The sequence below is a fragment of the Cervus elaphus genome, chromosome 23, assembly GCF_910594005.1.
Source record: "Cervus elaphus chromosome 23, mCerEla1.1, whole genome shotgun sequence".
NCBI lineage: Eukaryota > Metazoa > Chordata > Mammalia > Artiodactyla > Cervidae > Cervus > Cervus elaphus.
The window spans coordinates 32,017,876-32,038,331 of NC_057837.1; the positions used below are offsets into that span (position 1 = coordinate 32,017,876).

Consider the following 20,456-nt stretch of genomic DNA (forward strand, 5'->3'; position numbering starts at 1 on the left):
AGAGAATGGACCTGTGGACAGGGGGGAAGGAGAGGGTGGGATGAGCTGAGGAAGTAGCTCTGACATGGACACACTAATGGGAAGCTGCTGCATAAGACAGTGAGCTCAGTTCGGCGCAAGAAGCTCAGTTCGGTGCAAGACAGGGAGCTCAGTTCGGCGCTCTGTGATGGCCTGGAGGGGATGGAGGGGGTGCGGGGAGGCTCAAGAGGGAGGGGATATGTGTATACATAGAGCTGATTCTTTTTGTTGTATAGCAGAAACCTTACACAATGTTGTAAAGCAATTACACTCCAATAAAAATGTTAAAAAAAAGTTTTGGTCATTGGGTAGTTCACTAAATCTCTCATTTCACACGTCTCTCATTATTCTTGGACTATACAATATTCCAAATGTTAATAAAGCTCCCTAAAATGTAAACTAATAGACTAAGTATGGGGAAAAGCTGTTTTTACTTATAGAGGTGATGTGTTCCAAAAATGTGGTCAGCATCTCCCTTTTCCACTAGCAAATGTGGGTAAAGATTTTCATTCATCTCATTGCACACAGGGATGAGATGTCATTATCATCACTTCATTCTGGTGAACTGAGTCAGAATTAAGAAATGAGATCTCAGGAAACCAGATCTGAAAGAGACACGTGCACCCCAATGTTCATTGCAGCACTGTTTATAATAGCCAGGACATGGAAGCAACCTAGATGCCCATCAGCAGATGAATGGATAAGGAAGCTGTGGTACATATACACCATGGAATATTACTCAGCTGTCAAAAAGAATTCATTTGAATCAGTCCTAATGAGATGGATGAAACTGGAGCCCATTATACAGAGTGAAGTAAGCCAGAAAGATAAAGAACATTACAGCATACTAACACATATATATGGAATTTAGAAAGATGGTAATGATAACCCTATATGCAAAACAGAAAAAGAGACACAGAAATACAGAACAGACTTTTGAACTCTGTGGGAGAATGTGAGGGTGGGATGTTTCAAAAGAACAGCATGTATACTATCTATGGTGAAACAGATCACCAGCCCAGGTGGGATGCATGAGACAAGTGCTCGGGCCTGGTGCACTGGGAAGACCCAGAGGAGTCGGGTGAAGAGGGAGGTGGGAGGGGGGATCGGGATGGGGAATAAGTGTAAATCTATGGCTGATTCATATCAATGTATGACAAAACCCACTGAAATGTTGTGAAGTAATTAGCCTCCAACTAATAAAAAAATTAAAAAAAAAAAAAAAAAAAGAAATGAGATCTCCACAGAAAACCCCGAAAATGCCCACTGATGTCCTGATGATTCATTTAGGGCACCCTATTCTCTGAATCAGAAGGGGTCTTGTGGATGCATGGGAGGGGGCGGTGAGGGGAAATCCATAGAGATAGATGAGACACCATGACAAGAATTCCAGAGACTCGGGGATGTCACCAGCACAAAAAGCACCATGGCATGTGAAGTACTGCAGTACTTTACAGAAGATTGGAGGCAGGGACTGTGGCCAGAAGTCCTAGGTTCAAATCCCAAGTCTGCCACTTCCTGGCTGTGTGAGCTTGAGCAAGTTACTCAAGTTGTTCTGTGCCTTGGTTTCTCCATACATCTAACAGGGTCGCTGTGAGGATTAAATCAGTTAACACATGGCAAATAGTCAGCACTCAATATACGTAAGCTATCATTATGATTACCACTAACGTTCCCATCTGGGCCAGACTCTGATTCTAGGAACAGCATCAAAATCATGCCTGGTTATCATTAACATTGTTTAGAGTTCACTAATCAAGGACTATGAAAACCAACCCAAAGTCAGCAAAAGAAAAACGCTGATTAGACATGCAAATACGACTGCCTTATATTCTGTGCACACGTGTGTAACCTCCTAGAGTCCTAGAGATGACAGATGAATAAATTACAATATTGTTCCAGAAGTTTTTCATGACTTATGATACAAAAAGCATATTTAATCTATATTAAGCTCAAATCTCATCATATTTTTGTAGTTACTCCACACAGCCATATGAGTCCCATTAGAGGGTATACTTCTAGTACTTGGCTAATTAGAAATACAAAGTCTTACTCAATCTTTTGGAAACTATTGCAGCAGAATTACAGAGAGGGCTGCCAATCCCTTTATTCTGCTACAGTTAACTCAGAATGTTCTTTCTTTACTTATTTTGTATCATTCTAATCAATTTTCTTAATCCTTTTACCTGCTTAGTTTTATCATTATGCCATCTTATATGTCCTTTCATTTGTCACATGGCTTCATTTAGGGTTACTCTGATTTATGTTTATTTTTTTCTAATATTTTGTCTTTCTTTGTAATTAGGAGAATATGTTTGATTTTTTTGTATTGGGTTTTTCACCGCCTCAGCATCATGTTTTCGATTTTCATTTATTTTTTAAATTTATTTTTTAATGGAATAATAATTGCTTTACAGAATTTTGTTTTCTGTCAAACCTCAACATGAATCAGCCATTGGTATACATATAACCCCTCCTTTTTGAACTTCCCTTCTATCTCCCTCCCCATCCCACCCCTCTAGGGTGATACAGAGGCCCTGTTTGAGTTTCCTGAGACATGCAGCAAATTTTTAATATTTATTTATTCATTTATTTTTGGCTATGTTGGGTCTTTGTTGCTGTGGCAGGCTTTCTCCAGCTATGATGAGCAGGGGCTACTCTTTGTCAAGGTGCATGAGTTTCTCGTTGCAGTGGCTTCTCTTGTTTTGTAGCATGGACTCTAGGAGGTGTGGGCTTCAGTAGTTGAGGCATGTGAGCTCAGTAGTTAGGGAACCAGGCTCTAGAGCACAGGCTCAGTAGCTGCCGTACACGGGTTCAGTTGCTCCATGGCATATGGGGTCCTCCCAGACAGGGATCAAACCTGTGTCTCCTGCACTGGAAGGCAGGTTCTTTACTACTGAGCCACCAGGGAAGCCCCCTGATTTTCATTTTTAACTCCGACAAATCATACTGATCTTTTTCAACACACACAGAGATCAAAGTTTGATGGGGTATATTTTAAACTCTGAGTTTATCAAACATAGTCAAAGTTAAATGTTCAAGATTCTGAAAAAAAAATCACTTTGCTGGCTAAATGAATGTGACATGGCAGTGCTAAAGCTTCTCCAGATTTTTTGAAAGATTGGTCAATTCATTAGTCAGTTTTGAGATAGGTCGGAAGGAGTTCTTAAATCCTTCCCAAATACACAAAGAGACTACAGCTATGATAGTCAGGATCTCTTTCCCAACTTCATAGGTTATCATAAAGATGAACTCAAAATTATTTTAATTCTTCAATTCTTTCAAAGAAAAGTATGCTATTAAACAAAGTTACTATAATTAGACCCATCACCAAAATATCTTCTGAAAAAAAGTCTATCCCTTGGGAACTTGATGACCTCCTCCAAATAAGCTGAGTAAACTGCCATGATGCCAGAGCAACCGGCAGATTTTCTAACACTGGCAGGACTTCCTTCTCTCTGATGAAAATGAGCAACATCTTAGGATACAGGGCAAAACCTGCTTGTTCTCTTAAGGTCTCACTCAGCCCATAACTAAACTCTGATGGTATCATTTAGCTCTCTTTCAAATAAGGTCTGGGTTTTTTATATCTGGGCTGCTTTTGTCTTGCTTTTTGGACCAAGTGTATCAATACTGACAACCTAGCTTCATGTCTTGGTCCAACAATTTGAATTATTTTTCTGCACTAGGTGTTTTCCTCTATATGGTAGGTAACATCCTCTGTCCCTCCTACATCCTCACCTCCCTCTTTCTTTAGTTAGAGATGGTGCCTTAGACTTTGAGGAAATCAAAATTACATATATATATATATATATATGTATGTATAAAATATATGTAAACATAAATATGTCTAATCTCTTAAATCTCTATCTAGAGATAACAGATGAATACATTACAGTACGGTTTCAGAACAATTTTTAATAATTTGTGATATGAGAAAAACATGTTTAATCTGTATGAAGCTCAAATTCCATATTTTTGTAGTTATATAGTTTTAAGGGAAATGATCATCTGCCTCCCCCCAAAAAATGTTTCAAAGAAAATTCTAGAAGTTTGTCTTCAAGCTTCTTTTTCTGTGGAACTTTATTGGAGCCATAAAAGTGATGGACATGAAGGCATTTCAAGTCTTTGAACTTTTCGAAACTATTTTAGAGGAAACTGAAGAGGCTCCCAATTTTGTACCCACGGGTGGAAAGCAGACCAACACACTCAAATTATATAAGGAACAATCCAAGGGAATCAATACTGAGTTATGTGAACAGACTAGAAATATTGTAAGGAGTAAAACTGCATGACCCAATTCATACCCCAACTTCTTCTTCTTCTTTTTTTTTTTTTTGGAACTTTAAAAAAAATTTTTGGCCACACCCTGCAGCACATGGGATCTCAGTTCCCCCAACCAGGGATCGAATCCACACCCACTACATTAGAAGGTGGCATCTCAATCACTGGGCCACCAGGGGAGTTGCTATACCCTACCTTTTTCATGAGGTTTTGCTCTGTGTAGACTACAGAAAGGAAGTACTTTCAAGTAAACGGATCTGAGTGAAAAATCGTTCATCTCAGAGTAATTTTCCACCTAAAATATCTTCCATCTATAAAACATCTATTCTCTTAGTTAATCAGTCCAGAAAGCTCAGAGCCCTCGACTTGGTTGTCCTCTTCCTAACTTCAGTGTCTAACAATCATCCTCCTTCTTCATCACTGTACCCGCCAAGATCAGGCTTTTACCATTCACACAGTCTACTACAAACAGCTTTCAGACTGGTCTTCCCATTTCATCTTCCACAATATGCCAGAACAATCCTCTTAAAACACAGCCACAAGCATGTCTTTCTCTTCGTCAAAAGTTGCAGTGAAATCCCACTACCCGCCACATTAATTATAAACTCCTTTCCTTGGCATTTAGTCCTCTAGTGCACGGTTCCATATCAGCTTTCCACTCCCTTTCTCCCCTACAACTGCTCCATAATCAGCCACAGTGGGATTCTTACTACTACCTACATGTCCCCAGAACCTGGACACTTGTACAGTTTCTGCTTATGAGTTTTCATCGGCGTTGAGCATCCTCTGTCTATGATAAGCTGTAGAAATCACACTCATTCCTCAAACGTCACCTTTTCTGAATACATTTTCTGATTTGATCTTCCCCAAATAGACGTGACCCTGTCTCCATATAAACCCTTCAGCATTTCATTCATACCTCCATCAGAGCACTCACTGATCACACTCTGCTATGTATTCATAGTACAGCTCTTTCATGTGGTTCCTGACTTTTTCTCAAGGCTATGAGCTCCCCAGAGGCATGAAAAGTTTCTTAACTTGCCTGAATATATTAGGAAACATTGCAGGCAGTGCAAAAACCAAGTACCTATGTCTGATGAATGGAATGTAAGGAAAGAGGTGAGGGTAGGGGGAAATGGGCTGTATTCATGGAACAGAGAGGAGCTTAGGATCTCACTGAAATTACTGTCTGGTAATTTCAGTAATTACCAGACTGGGGAGCAGTGGGAGGTAAGGATGAATGGGCATACTTAGTCCGGCTTTCAAAGGCCACTGTCAAATGATGAGTCTCAACCTCCTCTGAAGAAAAAATTGTTGCTTTCATTATATTTATTGCAAACTGTAACTGTTTGATTTGCTCCTTAAGTATTGTCTCTCTGTATGACACACGCGCACACATGGATCCAGATCTATGTCCAAGAGCACGTGGATTATACCTGCCTTGTTCCTGGAACATGGTAAACATTCAATACATGTGTTCTGAGTGTGTTCATGAAAGCTGTGGATCATAATACCCTGTAAAGATGAGAGGAAGTCATGTGTAAAATGACTAGCACTGGTATTAGCTTTCTGTTTCTCTCTTTCCTTCCTCCCTCCCTCCCACCCTTCCTTCCTTCCTCCTTTTCTCTCCCCCTTCCTCCTTTCCTCTATGAACTACTCATGCATTAATTCATACATTCAATAAATGTGCCAGGCTTCTCTGTAGGCACTGGAGATAAGATAGTGAACAAAAGAGAGAAGTCTCTACTGTCATGGACTTTACCGTCTAACAAGGGAATGAATGATTCACTTTGCAGCTTTAAGGAGTCTTAAGGATGCAGTTATTAAGAAAAAGAGGTTTTGGTTCAAAGTCAGACACATTGGTGGGATTAAGCAGAGCCTGGAAGAAGGGAAGCCAATTGCCGTATTGCAGGGATGAGATATATGATGGCTTGGACATGAGTCACAGCGACGTAAGAGAGGAGAGGGTGCGGAAAGCAGTGGACAGGACACCCATGGGATCTGAGCCATCCAACGGTAAGGAAGTGGGAAGGAGGATGAAAGTTTCCAGTCTTGTTAGCTCGCTGTGTTGCCTTAAATAGAGAGGGAAGTTCTAAGGGGAAGCTGCAGTGGTTCATGGGGTTTAGAATGTGAGATGAGTTAAGTCTAACTTTGAAAATGATTTTTTTGAAGAAACAGAAAGAAATCTAGGTGAAAATACTTCACTCTCAAAGTAAAGATTTAGAGCCAAGTGAAAACCAAACTCCCTTCTTTGTTATTATGAATCACTGTTTCATCATTTGAATAAAACATGATATTCTAAGGATCTGTCAAATTCCTTTAGGAAGCTGCTCCTTCACAACATAACCTGGTAGTTATCCTATCCCTACAGCTCCTGAAACACAGCATGCCCCTAAATAATGTTTGTGAATTAAATTAGTTAATAGCAAGCAACATGTCATCAAGCCGAAGAGAAAACTGCACTTGGAGTCAGAAAGAGCTCAATTCAAATGCTTGCCCCCTAAAGCCAGTATAGGCAATCTTACTTACAAAGCAGAAATAGACACATAGGTGTAGAGAACAAATGTATGGCTACCAAGGGGGTAAAGAAGGTGGGAAGAATGGGTAACTGGGAATGACACATACATACTATTGATTCTATACATACAACAGGTAACTAACGGGGACCTGCTGTCCAGCACAGGGAACTCTCCTCAGTATTTGGTGATGACCTAAGTGGGAAGGAATTCCAAAAAAGAGGGGGTATATGGATATGCATAGCTGATACACAGGTCATATGGTCAAAGCCACGGTTTTTCCAGTAGTCATGTACAGATGTGAGCATTGGACCATAAAGAAGGCTGAGCACCAAAGAATGGATGCTTTAAAAGTGTGGTGCTGGAGAAAACTTTTGAAGGTCCCCTGGACAGCAAGGAGATCAAACCAGTCAATCCTAAAGGAAATCAATGCTGAATATTCATTGGATGGACTGTTGCTGAAGGTGAAGCTCCAGTACTTTGGTTACCTGATGCGAGGAGCTGACTCATGGGAAAAGACCCTGATGCTTAGAGAGACTGGAGGCAAAAGGAGAAGGGGTCGCTAGAGCATGAGGTGGTTAGACAGCATCACTGACTCAATGGACATGAATTTGAGCAAACTCCAGGAGATAGTGGACAGAGGAGCCTGGCTGTGCTACAGTCCATGGGGTGACAAAAGAGTCAGACACAACTTAGTGACTGAACAACAACAATAGCTGATTCACTTTGCTGTAAGGTAGAAACTATCACAACATTTAAAGTGACTATACGCCAATAAAAATTAAAAGAAAAAGCTTGCCCCTTTCCTGCCTCCACTGCTAGTAATATCACCATGGGCAGATTTTTGGCTTGCTTCTTAGCTGCCTAGTCTTTAAAATGGACCACCTAATAAATCCTGCAGTATGCTAGAAGAGCATTCAGTTAAATTAAAGAATTCAAGGTTCCTGTCATCCCAAAGACACAAAAACTGAAGCACTAACATTATTGAGTATTATTATTACCTTTGATACCACACCCTTTAGATTTTGCTGTGGTTTTCACCCTGTCACATTAGACACCTTCTCACTGCTGACATTCCGTCCAGGCGATCCAGCTAGAAGCCAGTCTCTTGGCACGACCTCCTGCCACCCAGCTCTCCTAAAGCCTCCACTGGCCACTAAGCTCCTCTCCACATGGCTGGCTGGTCTGTCAGTTCAAATTGCCCAATTCAACTGACATCACCACAGCTTGCAAATTCCAAAATCACTGTTGAGTACTTTAGATTTGGTCATGTTTATGCCTGGCCTACAAACTGGTCCACTGTGTCCTTATTTATAGACAACTTGCAGCATGCAGTGTTTGAAGAGGCTTCAGAGTCCAGCATTCAAAAATACTCTGGAGATAGATTTTCACAGCAATCAAAAAATAAATATGAAAACCGAGAAAGTGATGTCTGTGCACTGTTTACTTCCAAAAGGTACTAAGAACACAGGGGTGCAGACAGAGCAGGGTTAGTTTTCATGCTCAAGGATATTAGTTCAGAAAGATAGATTCCTTTCATGATGACCATCCTCCCTTGGTTGAGGCACTATCCTGGGCAGTATATAATTTATCTCAGAATGAAATAAATTTTTCCCAAAGTCTCATGCATTCTATATGAATTGAGTAGAAGTGTTTCAGTAACCTTCACTTTTCTACACTCTACAATCCACCCCAGGCTATAGCAAGTTCTAATGAGAAGGACATTCTGGATCCTATATATCTGTGTGTGTGTGTGTGTGTGTGTGTGTGTGCACGTGTGTGCTGTAATGGCAAGTACTATGGATTGAGTGTTTGTGGCCCCTACAATTTATATATTGTAGTCCTAATTTCCAGTGTGTGGATATTTGGAGGTGGGGCCTTAGGAAGGTGATTAGGTTTAGTTGAGGTCACAAGGCTGGGGCCCCTAAGGTGGGATTAGTGTCCTTTACAAGAAAGGAAGAGACCACAGCTTGCACTCCTTCTGCCAAGAGAGGACAAAACAAGAAGGTAGCAGTCTGCAAACCAGCAAGCAAGACTCTCATCACACACCAGACTGGCTGGCACCTTGATCTGGGACTTCCTGCTTCCAGAGCTGGGGGCAATAAATGTTTGCTGCTTAAGTCACCCTGTCTACTCAAGACAGCAAGTGAACATATCACAACCCTGAGACTACAGATAGGGGACAGGTTAGAAAGGAGAAGGGATGCCCCTGAGATGATGAGGAGGGCCAGCGGCCACCCCAGAGGAAGCCACCACAGGCCTGAGGAATTTGCTGTGGTCACCAACAGGGCACCCTGCCACACCGCACCAGGGCCTTGCCCTCATTTTCCGTAGTAAGTCAGACAGCAAGCACCCTCTGACAGCACCAGTGCATTGCCCTGGGATCAGCATTTTAGGTGGGAGTAAGAGTCACCCTCCCTTCCCCCAGAGGGAGATGGCTTTTTTCTCATCCTAAGGGTTCCATGCAAACTCACAATGGTGACATTTGTTGAGCAGTGGCTTGAATAAAGGGCTCTCAGAAAGCAAGAGAGTAACACAGAGCCTGAATGGGTCTGCCAGGGCGCCACGCCCCAGGAATGCTCAGGAAGCACCCGCAGCCTCCCAGGGAAGGAGCGAATTAAGGATGTCCTCAAAAGGGGAGCAGTACTGCCAGGGCTCCATTTGCCAAAACTGAAATGTGGTAAACAAAACATTGCCTAAAAGAGGCTTGTACAGAAATAAACCCTTCATTTGGTTCTAAACTATTTTTCTTAAATGCCAGGTAAACTTCAGTACTCCCCTTTCAAAACAAACAAAAAAGAATCAGAGAAAAGGATTTACCTCTTCCTACCCTACCCACCCCCCCATTCACTACAGAATCAAGATGCTTTTATTTTAACAGTGGTTTGGGGGTTAATCCTTTCAATACTCCTTTGGTCTTGTAAATATAAACAAACAAACAAAAAACTTCTGAATTTTAAATTGCTATAGGTATCACTAAAAGACTGTCTTGGATTTTCTTTGTCTCTCTTTGGGGGTAACCATTCTGTTCTTCGGGTTGCTAACATTGCAACAAAAACCTAGTTGAGGGTTATCTAGAAAGGTGTTGGTGTTAAGAGTCTGAACATTCCCTTGGCACCCTACACCAAAACATTTTGCCCCGTAGTCAATTTTGTTTCTCTCACTTTAAGTCCAACTGCAGGAATTCTTTTGGAAAATCGGACCAGTGACTTTTCCCCGACAAGACACCAGAATCCTGCAGGGTGTATCATCACCAAACAAAAAATGAACACATAAATCCAGTTCCTGCAAACATTTCATCATCTGAGGCTAACTAACTAACTGCCTTTCTAACTAATCATCTAATCAACTAACTGCCTTTCATTCATCAAATTAAACATGTAAAGTATCACCTAATTCATTCTAGAATTGATGCAAGTTTATACCTTGAATGACTTCCGCAACAGCAGAAAAACCAGAAATCAATTTGATTGTGCAGCTGCGGACGCTGAGCTTCCTCTTCCACCCCAAATTTCCAGACCGTGTTACAAGCCGGGTGTGGTTTGATGGCGGGGGGGGGGGGGGGGTGGGGGGGGGTTGGGTGACTGCCGAGAGGGACCAGAGAGAAGGGTGCAGGGGAACTTGGCAAGAAGAACCTCCCCGGAGGGCATTTGTGATGCCCAGGACCCGCGTTCGGCGCTTACAGAACGTGTGCATAAGTTTCTTACTACAGAGAAGCCTGCATATCGGAGCAAAACCTGGCTTTGGCGAGTTCTTAAGAACTCAGGGGCGCGCTAGTCTTCACGCAGGCGAACTGCTCACCAGAAAGCTGAGGCCCAGCTCGAAGTTGGGTAAAACTTCGAACAAACGGTGCGCGCGGGCCCGGGGAGCCTGGAGTCAGTCTCGTCTAACGGTTTCCCTGTACCGCTAGCAGCCTTCGGCGGGACAGCCGGGTGCAGTGACTCAGAGCCAGTGACTCAGCGACCCCACCCTTCTCCCCCGGGCTTTCCTCGGCCGCCGCCTCGAAGCGCGCACTGTCCAAAGGGGCCCCAGCCCGTTAGGCCCCTAAACAGGAATTCCCAAGACAAGAGGACTAAGAGAGAAGGGGTCCGCATCGGATCCCCTTTCGAAGCAGGCTGTGCACACACTCCTGCGCGGGGCCCAAGCTCGGCGTCCAGAGCTGTGCGCGCCCCCACCTCGCGCTCCAATCTCAGGCCCTCTTTGTTTCTTTCTCCACGCCTCCAGATCTGCGGGATCCTGCACTCCCCCTCCTCCAGCTCCTTGGCCCGCGGGGCTCCGCACCCACCCTCTCCCAGTAAAGCGCAGCCCAGTTGCGGCGCGCCCCTCCCACCCGCGCGCCTCCTCCTCCATCTCTTTGGCGCGGAGCCCGGGACCCCTCTGGTCTAGTCCTGGCGGGTTCCCCCACCACCACTGCGCGACCCCTCCTTTATCAGCACCCAGAGGTGAGCAGAGCTCGGGCCACCATCAGGAAAGCCCCTGAAAGTCCCAGCCCAGCTAAGAAGTAACGGGACTGTGCTCAGTCCCGGTTGGGGAAAATGGGGGAGGAGGACGGCTCCGGGGCGCCCCCGCCCCAACCCCCCGCCCAGCCTTCCCCATTGGCTGGCGCACTCAGTCGCCGGGATGGCAGTGGGAGGGAACCCACTCACCTAACGCGGTTATAAAAACTGCGCCCCGCGCGGGGTCCGGTCCTCTGCCACTCTCGCTCCGGGGTCCCCGCGCCAGAGACGCAGCAGCGCTCCCTCTGCCCACACCCACCGCGCCCTCGCGCTCGCCTCTCCTCCCGGAGCCAGTCCGTGCTACCGCAGTCGCCCAGTCCACCGCCACCCTCTGCAGCCATGTCCACCAGGTCCGTGTCCTCGTCCTCCTACCGCAGGATGTTCGGCGGCCCCGGCACCGCGAGCCGGCCGAGCTCCACCCGGAGCTACGTGACCACGTCCACCCGCACCTACAGCCTGGGCAGCGCGCTGCGCCCCTCCACCAGCCGCACCCTCTACACCTCGTCCCCCGGTGGCGTGTACGCCACGCGCTCCTCGGCCGTGCGCCTGCGGAGCGGCGTGCCCGGCGTGCGGCTGCTGCAGGACTCGGTGGACTTCTCGTTGGCCGACGCCATCAACACCGAGTTCAAGAACACCCGCACCAACGAGAAGGTGGAGCTGCAGGAGCTCAATGACCGCTTCGCCAACTACATCGACAAGGTGCGCTTCCTGGAGCAGCAGAACAAGATCCTGCTGGCCGAGCTCGAGCAGCTCAAGGGCCAGGGCAAGTCGCGCCTGGGGGACCTCTACGAGGAGGAGATGCGAGAGCTGCGCCGGCAGGTGGACCAGCTCACCAACGACAAGGCCCGCGTCGAGGTGGAGCGCGACAACCTGACCGAAGACATCATGAGGCTTCGGGAGAAGTAAGGCGGCGCCCACGCGGGGCTGAGGGAGGGATGAAGTGGATACCGAAGCTGCCACGCCCTTAGGGATGCGGCCCGGGCGGCGGCTGCCTGGGGGACAGCGGGGGAGCAGGGTTGTGGCTTAAGCGGCGCGGCCCCACCCTGAACCAGGATCTTGCAAGTTAGCATTTCCCCTCTACCCCCACTCGTTGCCCAAGAACGCACGTTTCAAGTTGCAGACTTTTTAAAACTACCACTGTGTACTCTAAGGCCCTAGAAAAGGATGAACGCGGTTTCCCCAAACTTTGAGAAAGTTTCCTAGCCCCCTCTGGCGGGCTGCCAGCCAACGGGCCGTGGAGGGAGCGAGACAAAGGGATCGTAGAGTCTCCTCCGCGGTGGGGTGGTGGCGGGCGTCTCGCAGGTCGGGGTGGGCCACAGTGATTGCTTTTCCACGCAGAAGCCAAGGTCCCGCTAAAACTTGCCTAGGACAGCAGGTCTAAGAGCCGCGGTCGTTGGTTGAGCGCGGAGGTGGCGCAGCAACTCTCGGTCTGCGCCACGACTGGGTGTTTGGGTGTGGTCGCCCCGCCCCTGGCGGTTTCCTGGTTCCCCTGTGGTTAATCTGAAAAACTGTTTCAGGTTGCAGGAGGAGATGCTTCAGAGGGAGGAAGCCGAGAGCACTCTGCAGTCTTTCAGACAGGTTGGTAGATTCCGTTACCACTCGAAGCCACCGGACGCCACCCGCCCACAGAACCCACGGGCAATTCTAAAAGTTCCTTAACCCAAGTCTAAATCATACAAAACTTCACGTCTGCGCGCCAAGCCCCCTAGTGGCAGAGAGAACGCAGTTCTGGATAAAAGCCCTTGAGTGGTTAAACCGTTCCGTAGGACATGGTCTTTAACATTTTAAAATTTGTTTCAAGATTCTTTTCCCAAGAAATCATTTTTTTTTCCGTTTCGTGTTTGCAACACGTTGATATTTTTATATTGAAGAGTTACAGTTTGATTTAGGTTGCGGTTTTGCCAAAGTTTACTATCTTTTACAAGGCCACAAAAAGCACAATTCTGCCCTGTAGTTTTAGATGTGAAATGGATTGGAGGATAGGAAACTTAGTGTAACTGAACTTCAGCCAGAAATTTTCTTTTCTTCCCGGCAAGTTCTATTGTGGCCCCACGGTTAGACAGAAGTATCGCTATGCACAACTAATTTGTGATCTAATAAGGATGAAAAGGAGCCATCTGTCCCTTTGGCTGAAAGGTATTAATGGTTTCTACGGGCTTCACTATGGAATGTATATACAGACATTCTGGCAAGTGTGGTGGCTCTGGTCAGAAAGAATAGGAGTCTTTGTGTTCCTGGAGATGCTTTGCAACAGGCTACATTCTTATTGAATATGTAATGATGCAAGCACTGTTCTAATTGGACACAAGTATTTGCTAACATCCCGTTATCTAATATATGGCCCAGACTGGAAGTATGTGATGTGAAAAGTTCTTAAAGCTGCAGTCCTACCTCACATTTGGACAGGCCTTCCTTTTTTGAATCCTTGTATTCTTTAGCATTTTCTCTATAAAGAATAAACCTAAAAATGAAGGATAGGATTTTAAGAAAAATGGTTTTCTTGCTGTAAAGGTAGATGGCCTTTAAGGATTTTTAACTTAAAGTTGGATCCCAAAGAAGGCTAGTTGCCAGCAGTTTTATTCTCCTGAACACTCACTGGGACTGGCTCTAAAAGCTCCCTCAGGCAAATAGTCTAGAATACATTTTGAAGCAGAAATGCATTTATCAAGTTAAACACGGAAATGTGTGGTTTATTTCAGTCATTGAGCATTTCTGATCATCATGTCTGCAATGTTTTCTTCCCCGGTAGTAACTTTATATAAAACAATATTAGTATAAATTGTTCCTCCTATTTAGGGATTAGATAAAACCACTCATATTCTCTTCAAAGAAGTATAATAACACATAGAACTTTTGAAAATTGAGACTAGTAAATTATCTTTTGCAGGGATTAACAAGCAAAAATGATTTTTTCCCCAAGATGGATTATTTTATTATCACCCCTTTCTCATATACTTTTCCATGAAAGTGATAGAAACAGGTCAACATTTTAAGACTAACCTGGACTCCAAATATAAGTGCTTACAAGATATGTGAAGTGAAAGTCGCTTGTGACCCCATGGACTATACAGTTCATGGAATTCCCGCCAGAATACCGGAGTGGGTAGCTTTCCCTTCTCCAGGGGATCTTCCCAAAGCAAGGATCAAACCCAGGTCTCCCGAGTTGCAGGCAGACTCTACCAGCTGAGACACAAGGAAAGCCAGCTTACAAGATAAGAGGTATAAAAATCCTAAAGACATTCCCTGAGGGGAAATAAAATCTTTCCACCAGTTTACACATGGTGGAAACATAGGAGGAGACCAGAGCAGTAAAAATTTTACATATAGTATGTGCATGTTGATTAGTCATTCTGAAACCGGCTAAGGAACTGAATTGACACAGTACTAAGTGAAAAAGATGTGGACACACCCTTGTGGAATGAGATAGGTGACACTCAGGAGAAAAATCTACCAGAGAAAGCAAAGCAAATACAGTTCAGGGTTACACTTCTTTTTCTTTATTTGGCTGAACCACATTTTTGCCAGTGTACGTCGTGAATTGGAATAAAGATCTAGGCTTGTAACTTGAATGTCAGATGACTTGCTCTGGATACCGAGAAAAAAATTCAGAAGATTTTAAGAGACAAAAAGAGAGCTTAGGTATTACGTGCTGAAATTTCAGGAGCACAAATTTCTGTTCTGCATGTTCTCATGTATACATGGAGGTGTGAAATTGATCAGCTCCTGTTATTCTATCAGTATCATTCCATAATGTTACCCCTGCCTCAAAAAAATTTAAAATCCTGTGACACTGATTTTCTAGATTTAAAAAAGTAATGAAAACTTCACTGATACTGTGGATTCAATAATGATTGATTGCAGCCTGCCATGCTGGCATACACTTATTTTAAAATATTTATTGATCACCTTGAGTACAACTCAATGGATCACAATTCAAATTTGTTAATGAAGAGAAGAAAACATAGTATATTGGAGCCCTGGGTGATTTACAAACTTATTTAAAGGTTATAAAATCTGTCAATGCCCTTTTCATAGTAAAGGGGCTAAGTTTGTCTGGTTCATTTAAAATGAATAAATGGGATAAGCCACAGACTTTATAGCATCTTCCTCCATGTCCTGTTTTTTCTTTCTTTTTTTTTTTCTTCTCTTTTCAAAACAGGATGTTGACAATGCCTCTTTGGCACGTCTTGACCTGGAGCGTAAAGTGGAATCCTTGCAAGAAGAGATTGCCTTTTTGAAGAAACTGCATGATGAGGTAAGAAGAGTCATTGTTTGTGAATGATTGTGGGAGAAGCTGCTCCCGTACTTGGCATGGCTGACCTTCTGTCTTTCTTTCCTCAGGAAATCCAGGAGCTTCAGGCCCAGATTCAAGAACAGCACGTGCAAATCGATATGGATGTTTCCAAGCCTGACCTCACGGCTGCCCTGCGTGATGTCCGTCAGCAGTATGAGAGCGTGGCCGCCAAGAACCTTCAGGAGGCTGAGGAATGGTACAAGTCCAAGGTACAAACAAGCTAGTGTGGCCAGAACAGATGGAAACCATGCTGTTTGCTGTACCTGTCTGTGGTTCCTCAGTACCTTTTAGAGCCCTAGCTTAGCTGGCTTTTCTTCATGTTCAAGTTTTATTTCTTGCTGCATTCCCCATCCTTTCCCACTGCCATCTGTCACCCTGCTTCCAGGTAACCCCCAAACCATGCTCTTGACCTCCACCCTCTGCAAATGAGGGCAGCAGAGTGAATTTCTGCTTGAAAATCTCAACATCCACCTTCCACCTCATTTTCTCTGGTTATCAAAACAGAAGTTTAAACATATCCTGGAAGATGTTGAGTTTGGAACTTTGAGTGTAAAATTTGGTTGGCATCATGCCTTATTTACTTTGTTTGTTTGTTCACCATCTTTAAGCTTTCTCACTTATCCGGGCCACGTGGCATCTTGGAGGATCTGTGGATGAGGCCTGTGGCTGACCCAGGTTTCTGCTTCCTCCCTGACAGTTTGCCGACCTCTCTGAAGCTGCTAACCGCAACAATGACGCCCTGCGCCAGGCCAAGCAGGAGTCGAATGAGTACCGTCGGCAGGTGCAGTCTCTTACCTGCGAGGTGGATGCGCTCAAAGGGACTGTGAGTATCATACTTCATGAAGAGAAGGCAGGTGACCAGCTTGTAGACATTCAGGTGGCCAATCTGAGGGCGCTATTGAAGAAAACTTTGTTCAAAGGGAGAAAAACTGGCATTTTAATCCAAAGAAAATGATTCCGTTCAGATTGATTCAAAAAGAACTTGGAGATCCCAAGGTTTTAATTTACCTATATTATTGTTTCCACTAGGAAGGAACCTGGTACATTATTTTCCACCAAAAGTTGGAGTTTTTCCCATTTGCTACAAGGGGACATGATTGCAGATAGTTTGGAAATGGTTGGGGTTGTTGTTGTTTAGTCACTCAGTTGTTTCAACTCTTGGTGACCCTGTTTGGGCTTTCCCAGGCAAGAACACTGGAGTGGGTTGCCATTTCCTTCTCCAAAGGATCTTCCCAACCCAGGGATCTAACCTGAGTGTCCTGCATTGGCAGGCAGATTCTTTACCGCCGAGGTTGGGAGAATAGCTGTTTTTGTTTGTTTCTGGGAAATAACACCAGCCACCTTTCTCATCTTTCCTGCAGAACGAGTCTCTGGAACGCCAGATGCGTGAAATGGAAGAGAACTTCTCTGTGGAAGCTGCTAACTACCAAGACACTATTGGCCGCCTGCAGGATGAGATTCAGAACATGAAGGAAGAGATGGCCCGTCATCTGCGTGAATACCAAGACCTGCTGAATGTCAAGATGGCGCTCGACATCGAGATCGCCACCTACAGGAAGCTGCTGGAAGGAGAGGAGAGCAGGTAGGGAACAGGGCTCCTGGGAGTGAATTCCTAGCTGCCCTGGGCTGGGTATTGTGCCCCTCGTTTTCCACGCACCATTCATTTCATCTTCAGACCCTTTCTTCAGGGTAGCTCCTGACCACTTTTTACATATGAGAAATCTTCAGTTCAGAGAGACTGAGTTCCTTGTCCTAGTTAGTTCATTACCCGAACTGGGATCTGAACCTGCAGTTGATTCTGTGAAAACCAGTAGTCATGCTATAGTACTTCCAGTCCCTTGTAGGAAATGCTTGGAGTAAAATATTTAAATGTACTAATGAGACCAATCATGGGTTAATGCTTCTAATGCAAATCTGTCACCAGTGAATTATAAGCATGAGTTTTCTTAATTGATGAAAATAAGAACTGTATAAATTTCTCATTGTTTATGAAAAATGTGACTGTTTTTCTTTTTGTAGGATTTCTCTGCCTCTTCCAAACTTTTCTTCCCTGAACCTGAGGGGTAAGCATTTGATTATCCTTTATGAAAATTTTTATTCATTTATTTATTCATTTGACTGATCTCTGTGGCATGTAGGATCTTAGTTCCCCGACCAGGGATTGAACTTGGGCCCCCTGCAGTGGAAGCATTCCTAAATATTGGACTGCCAGGGAATTCCCTATGAAACATTTTAGCAGCTTTTAGCCATTCTGCTTATAAAACACTCATTTTTAAAACTGAAAAATGCCATAAAGAGAAAATTCTCTAGGACAGCCATAATTTTCAAACAAATACTGTTTTATATTCTGTACTTCCAGTTAAATTGAAACTCCATTTTTCTTCCTCCTGATGGAGTAAACACTAAAACAGTCCATCCCATCCTGATGTCTCAGTAACGTTAGCCCCTGGGCTTGAAAACAGGTGATAATCTTTTAGAATTATTTTGGGAATAGTGCCTTAAACAACCATGAACAAAAAACCATAATTTTTGGACAAAATTATTTCTTTTTAAAAATTTCATTTTTACTCATTTTGCACCTATTTTCTTTATTCAGAAACCAATTTGGATTCACTCCCTCTGGTTGACACCCATTCAAAAAGGACACTTCTGATTAAGACGGTGGAAACCAGAGATGGACAGGTTGGTATCTTTAAATCAAAAAGAAATAATCTCATGCCAGCATTGATAAGCCTTTAAATCCATAAATCTGTGTCAGATACAGGTAGCTAATTTGGGAGGTTTGTTTCAATCATGCCTCCTAAAAGGAGAATAGTTCTTCTTCCAGCCAGTACCCACATCCAACTAATTATTTGGCTCCTAGATGCGAAGGTGAGATAATAGTCTGCCTTTGTCCAAAATTAGTGATTTACTTTGGTGCTTAATTTGAAACAGGAGTACCGTTTCCTTAAGTTACTTCCTAAACTAGATTCATGAGACTATGTCATGGATTCGTATCGACTATGTCAATATTAGGAGTGTTTTGATCCTGCACATAGGGCCTTCCCTGGACACTCCTAGACCCTGCCATGGTGTGATACAAAGGCATGGCATATGACTAAGTAGTTTCTCACTACCTCCCTGTGCCAGGAAAGACAAGGTCAAAATGTATTGTGATCTTCAAGTAATCTTCCCCTGCACATCAGATGTACTTGTTATACATTTTAGTATGCTTTAATTGTAAATTTTGCTGCTGACGATTATTATAGCATTCTTCTTCACACACACAGTATTTTTAAGTCATAGCATCCTATTGGATACATATTTTGCCTATAGGTGAAAAGCATCTTACATATGTCTCTATCCCCACTCTCTGTGAGCCTTTTCATACAGAACCAATATAATCTTCCAATTTTCACAATAAATTATATCCGTATCCTAGGATTTTTTCTTTGACAGGCTTTATGGGATCATTTCTTCATTAGTATGTAGTATTGTATTTGATTTGAGTTCTATTTTTCTTAACAGGTTATCAACGAAACTTCCCAGCATCACGATGATCTGGAATAAAAACTGCACATACTCCGTGCAGCAAAATACTACCAGCAAGAAGGAAAAAAAAAATTCATATCTTAAAGAAACAGCTTTCAAGTGCCTTTCTGCAGTTTTTTCAGGAGCGCAAGATAGATTTGGAATAGGAATAAGCCCTAGTTCTTGAACCAACACCCGTAAAAGATTTAGAGAAAAGTTTACAACATAATCTAGTTTACCGAAGAAGCCTTGTGCTAGAATACTTTTTAAAAAGTATTTTTGAATACCATTAAAACTGCTTTTTTCCATCAAGTATCTGACCAACTTGTTTCTGCTTCAATAAATCTTTGGAAAACTCTGTTGGTATCTTACTTATTTGATAATATCTAAATAATTCACTAAATTTCATGAGAATACTTATGTTTTGGTTAAGTATTTTTTGGTCTTATTGGTCAAACTGCCACAAAATCAAGGTTAGGTTAATTTGAGAAATTCAACTTTATGCTTGAAACTGAGTTTTTAATTTGGTCATTTTAGGTAGACCTTGCTTCTTTGCAATTCAGTTGCTTTTTAAACTTACAAATAGATGTTGTAAAAATAACTCGCAATGACACTAGGTCTTTTCAGAAAATGAGTTCAGCTAGGTGCATATCCATGTGTGATTCCAGTTCTAACAAACAGACATCCTAAAACGAAAAGCCTGACTAAAATGAAAAGTGCGTTTTGGTGTGTGCAGCGTGAGTGGCACAAACTCTCCCATGGGGTTAAAGTGTAGGCAACAGCCAGGCTGGAAGGGCTGCATCTTCCACTAGCAACGTAGAAACGGAACAAATTCATTTAGTTTCAACACCAGGAACTACCCAGTTTTTCTGTGTGTCTATCTATATGTGATGCCTATATATGTATATATCTGCATGCATGCGTGAGCACAGTCAAGCCCGACTCTTTGCGACCCCATGGGCTATAGCCCTCCAGGCTCCTTTGTCCATGGGATTTCCCAGGCAAGAATACTGGAGTGGACAGCCATTTCCTACTCCAGAGGATCTTCTTGACCCAGGGATGGAACTATGTCTCCTTGCATTGTTTAGAAGATTCTTTCCCACTGAGTTACTTGGGAAGCCCAAGTGTACTAATATAACATGTATCTACTTACAGGTATGTTTAAAGATTTGTGGTTGAGGAACTGATGTCAGACACAGAATAAAGGAAAATTCTTACCTGTTCCTTGGGCAATAAAATTAACACGGGGTAGAATGATGCTAATCTCTAATCAGCTTTCAAAATCTGGAGCAATGAGCATGAAGTGCTGTAGTCACGAAAAACTTCCTATAGGTCACA

General features: G+C 43.6%; 2 protein-coding genes across 2 annotated transcripts in view; one reads left to right on the plus strand and one right to left on the minus strand.

The window, feature by feature from the left end:
- The window catches only part of TRDMT1 (tRNA aspartic acid methyltransferase 1), an 89,573-nt gene extending 79,243 nt beyond the window's left edge, over positions 1 to 10,330 (minus strand). The window contains exon 1 of the mRNA XM_043882930.1: positions 10,244 to 10,330. The gene's annotated coding sequence lies outside the window, so the exon portion shown is untranslated. The remainder of the gene's footprint in view (positions 1 to 10,243) is intronic.
- A 1,134-nt stretch (positions 10,331 to 11,464) lies between these two features.
- Positions 11,465 to 19,476, plus strand: VIM (vimentin). Its single transcript, XM_043882928.1, has 9 exons — positions 11,465 to 12,216; positions 12,832 to 12,892; positions 15,474 to 15,569; positions 15,656 to 15,817; positions 16,306 to 16,431; positions 16,970 to 17,190; positions 17,628 to 17,671; positions 18,205 to 18,290; positions 19,116 to 19,476. The coding sequence occupies exons 1-9, from the start codon at positions 11,654 to 11,656 to the stop codon at positions 19,155 to 19,157; spliced, it is 1,401 nt and encodes a 466-aa protein (XP_043738863.1). The 5' UTR covers positions 11,465 to 11,653; the 3' UTR covers positions 19,158 to 19,476.
- Positions 19,477 to 20,456: the final 980 nt, after the last annotated feature.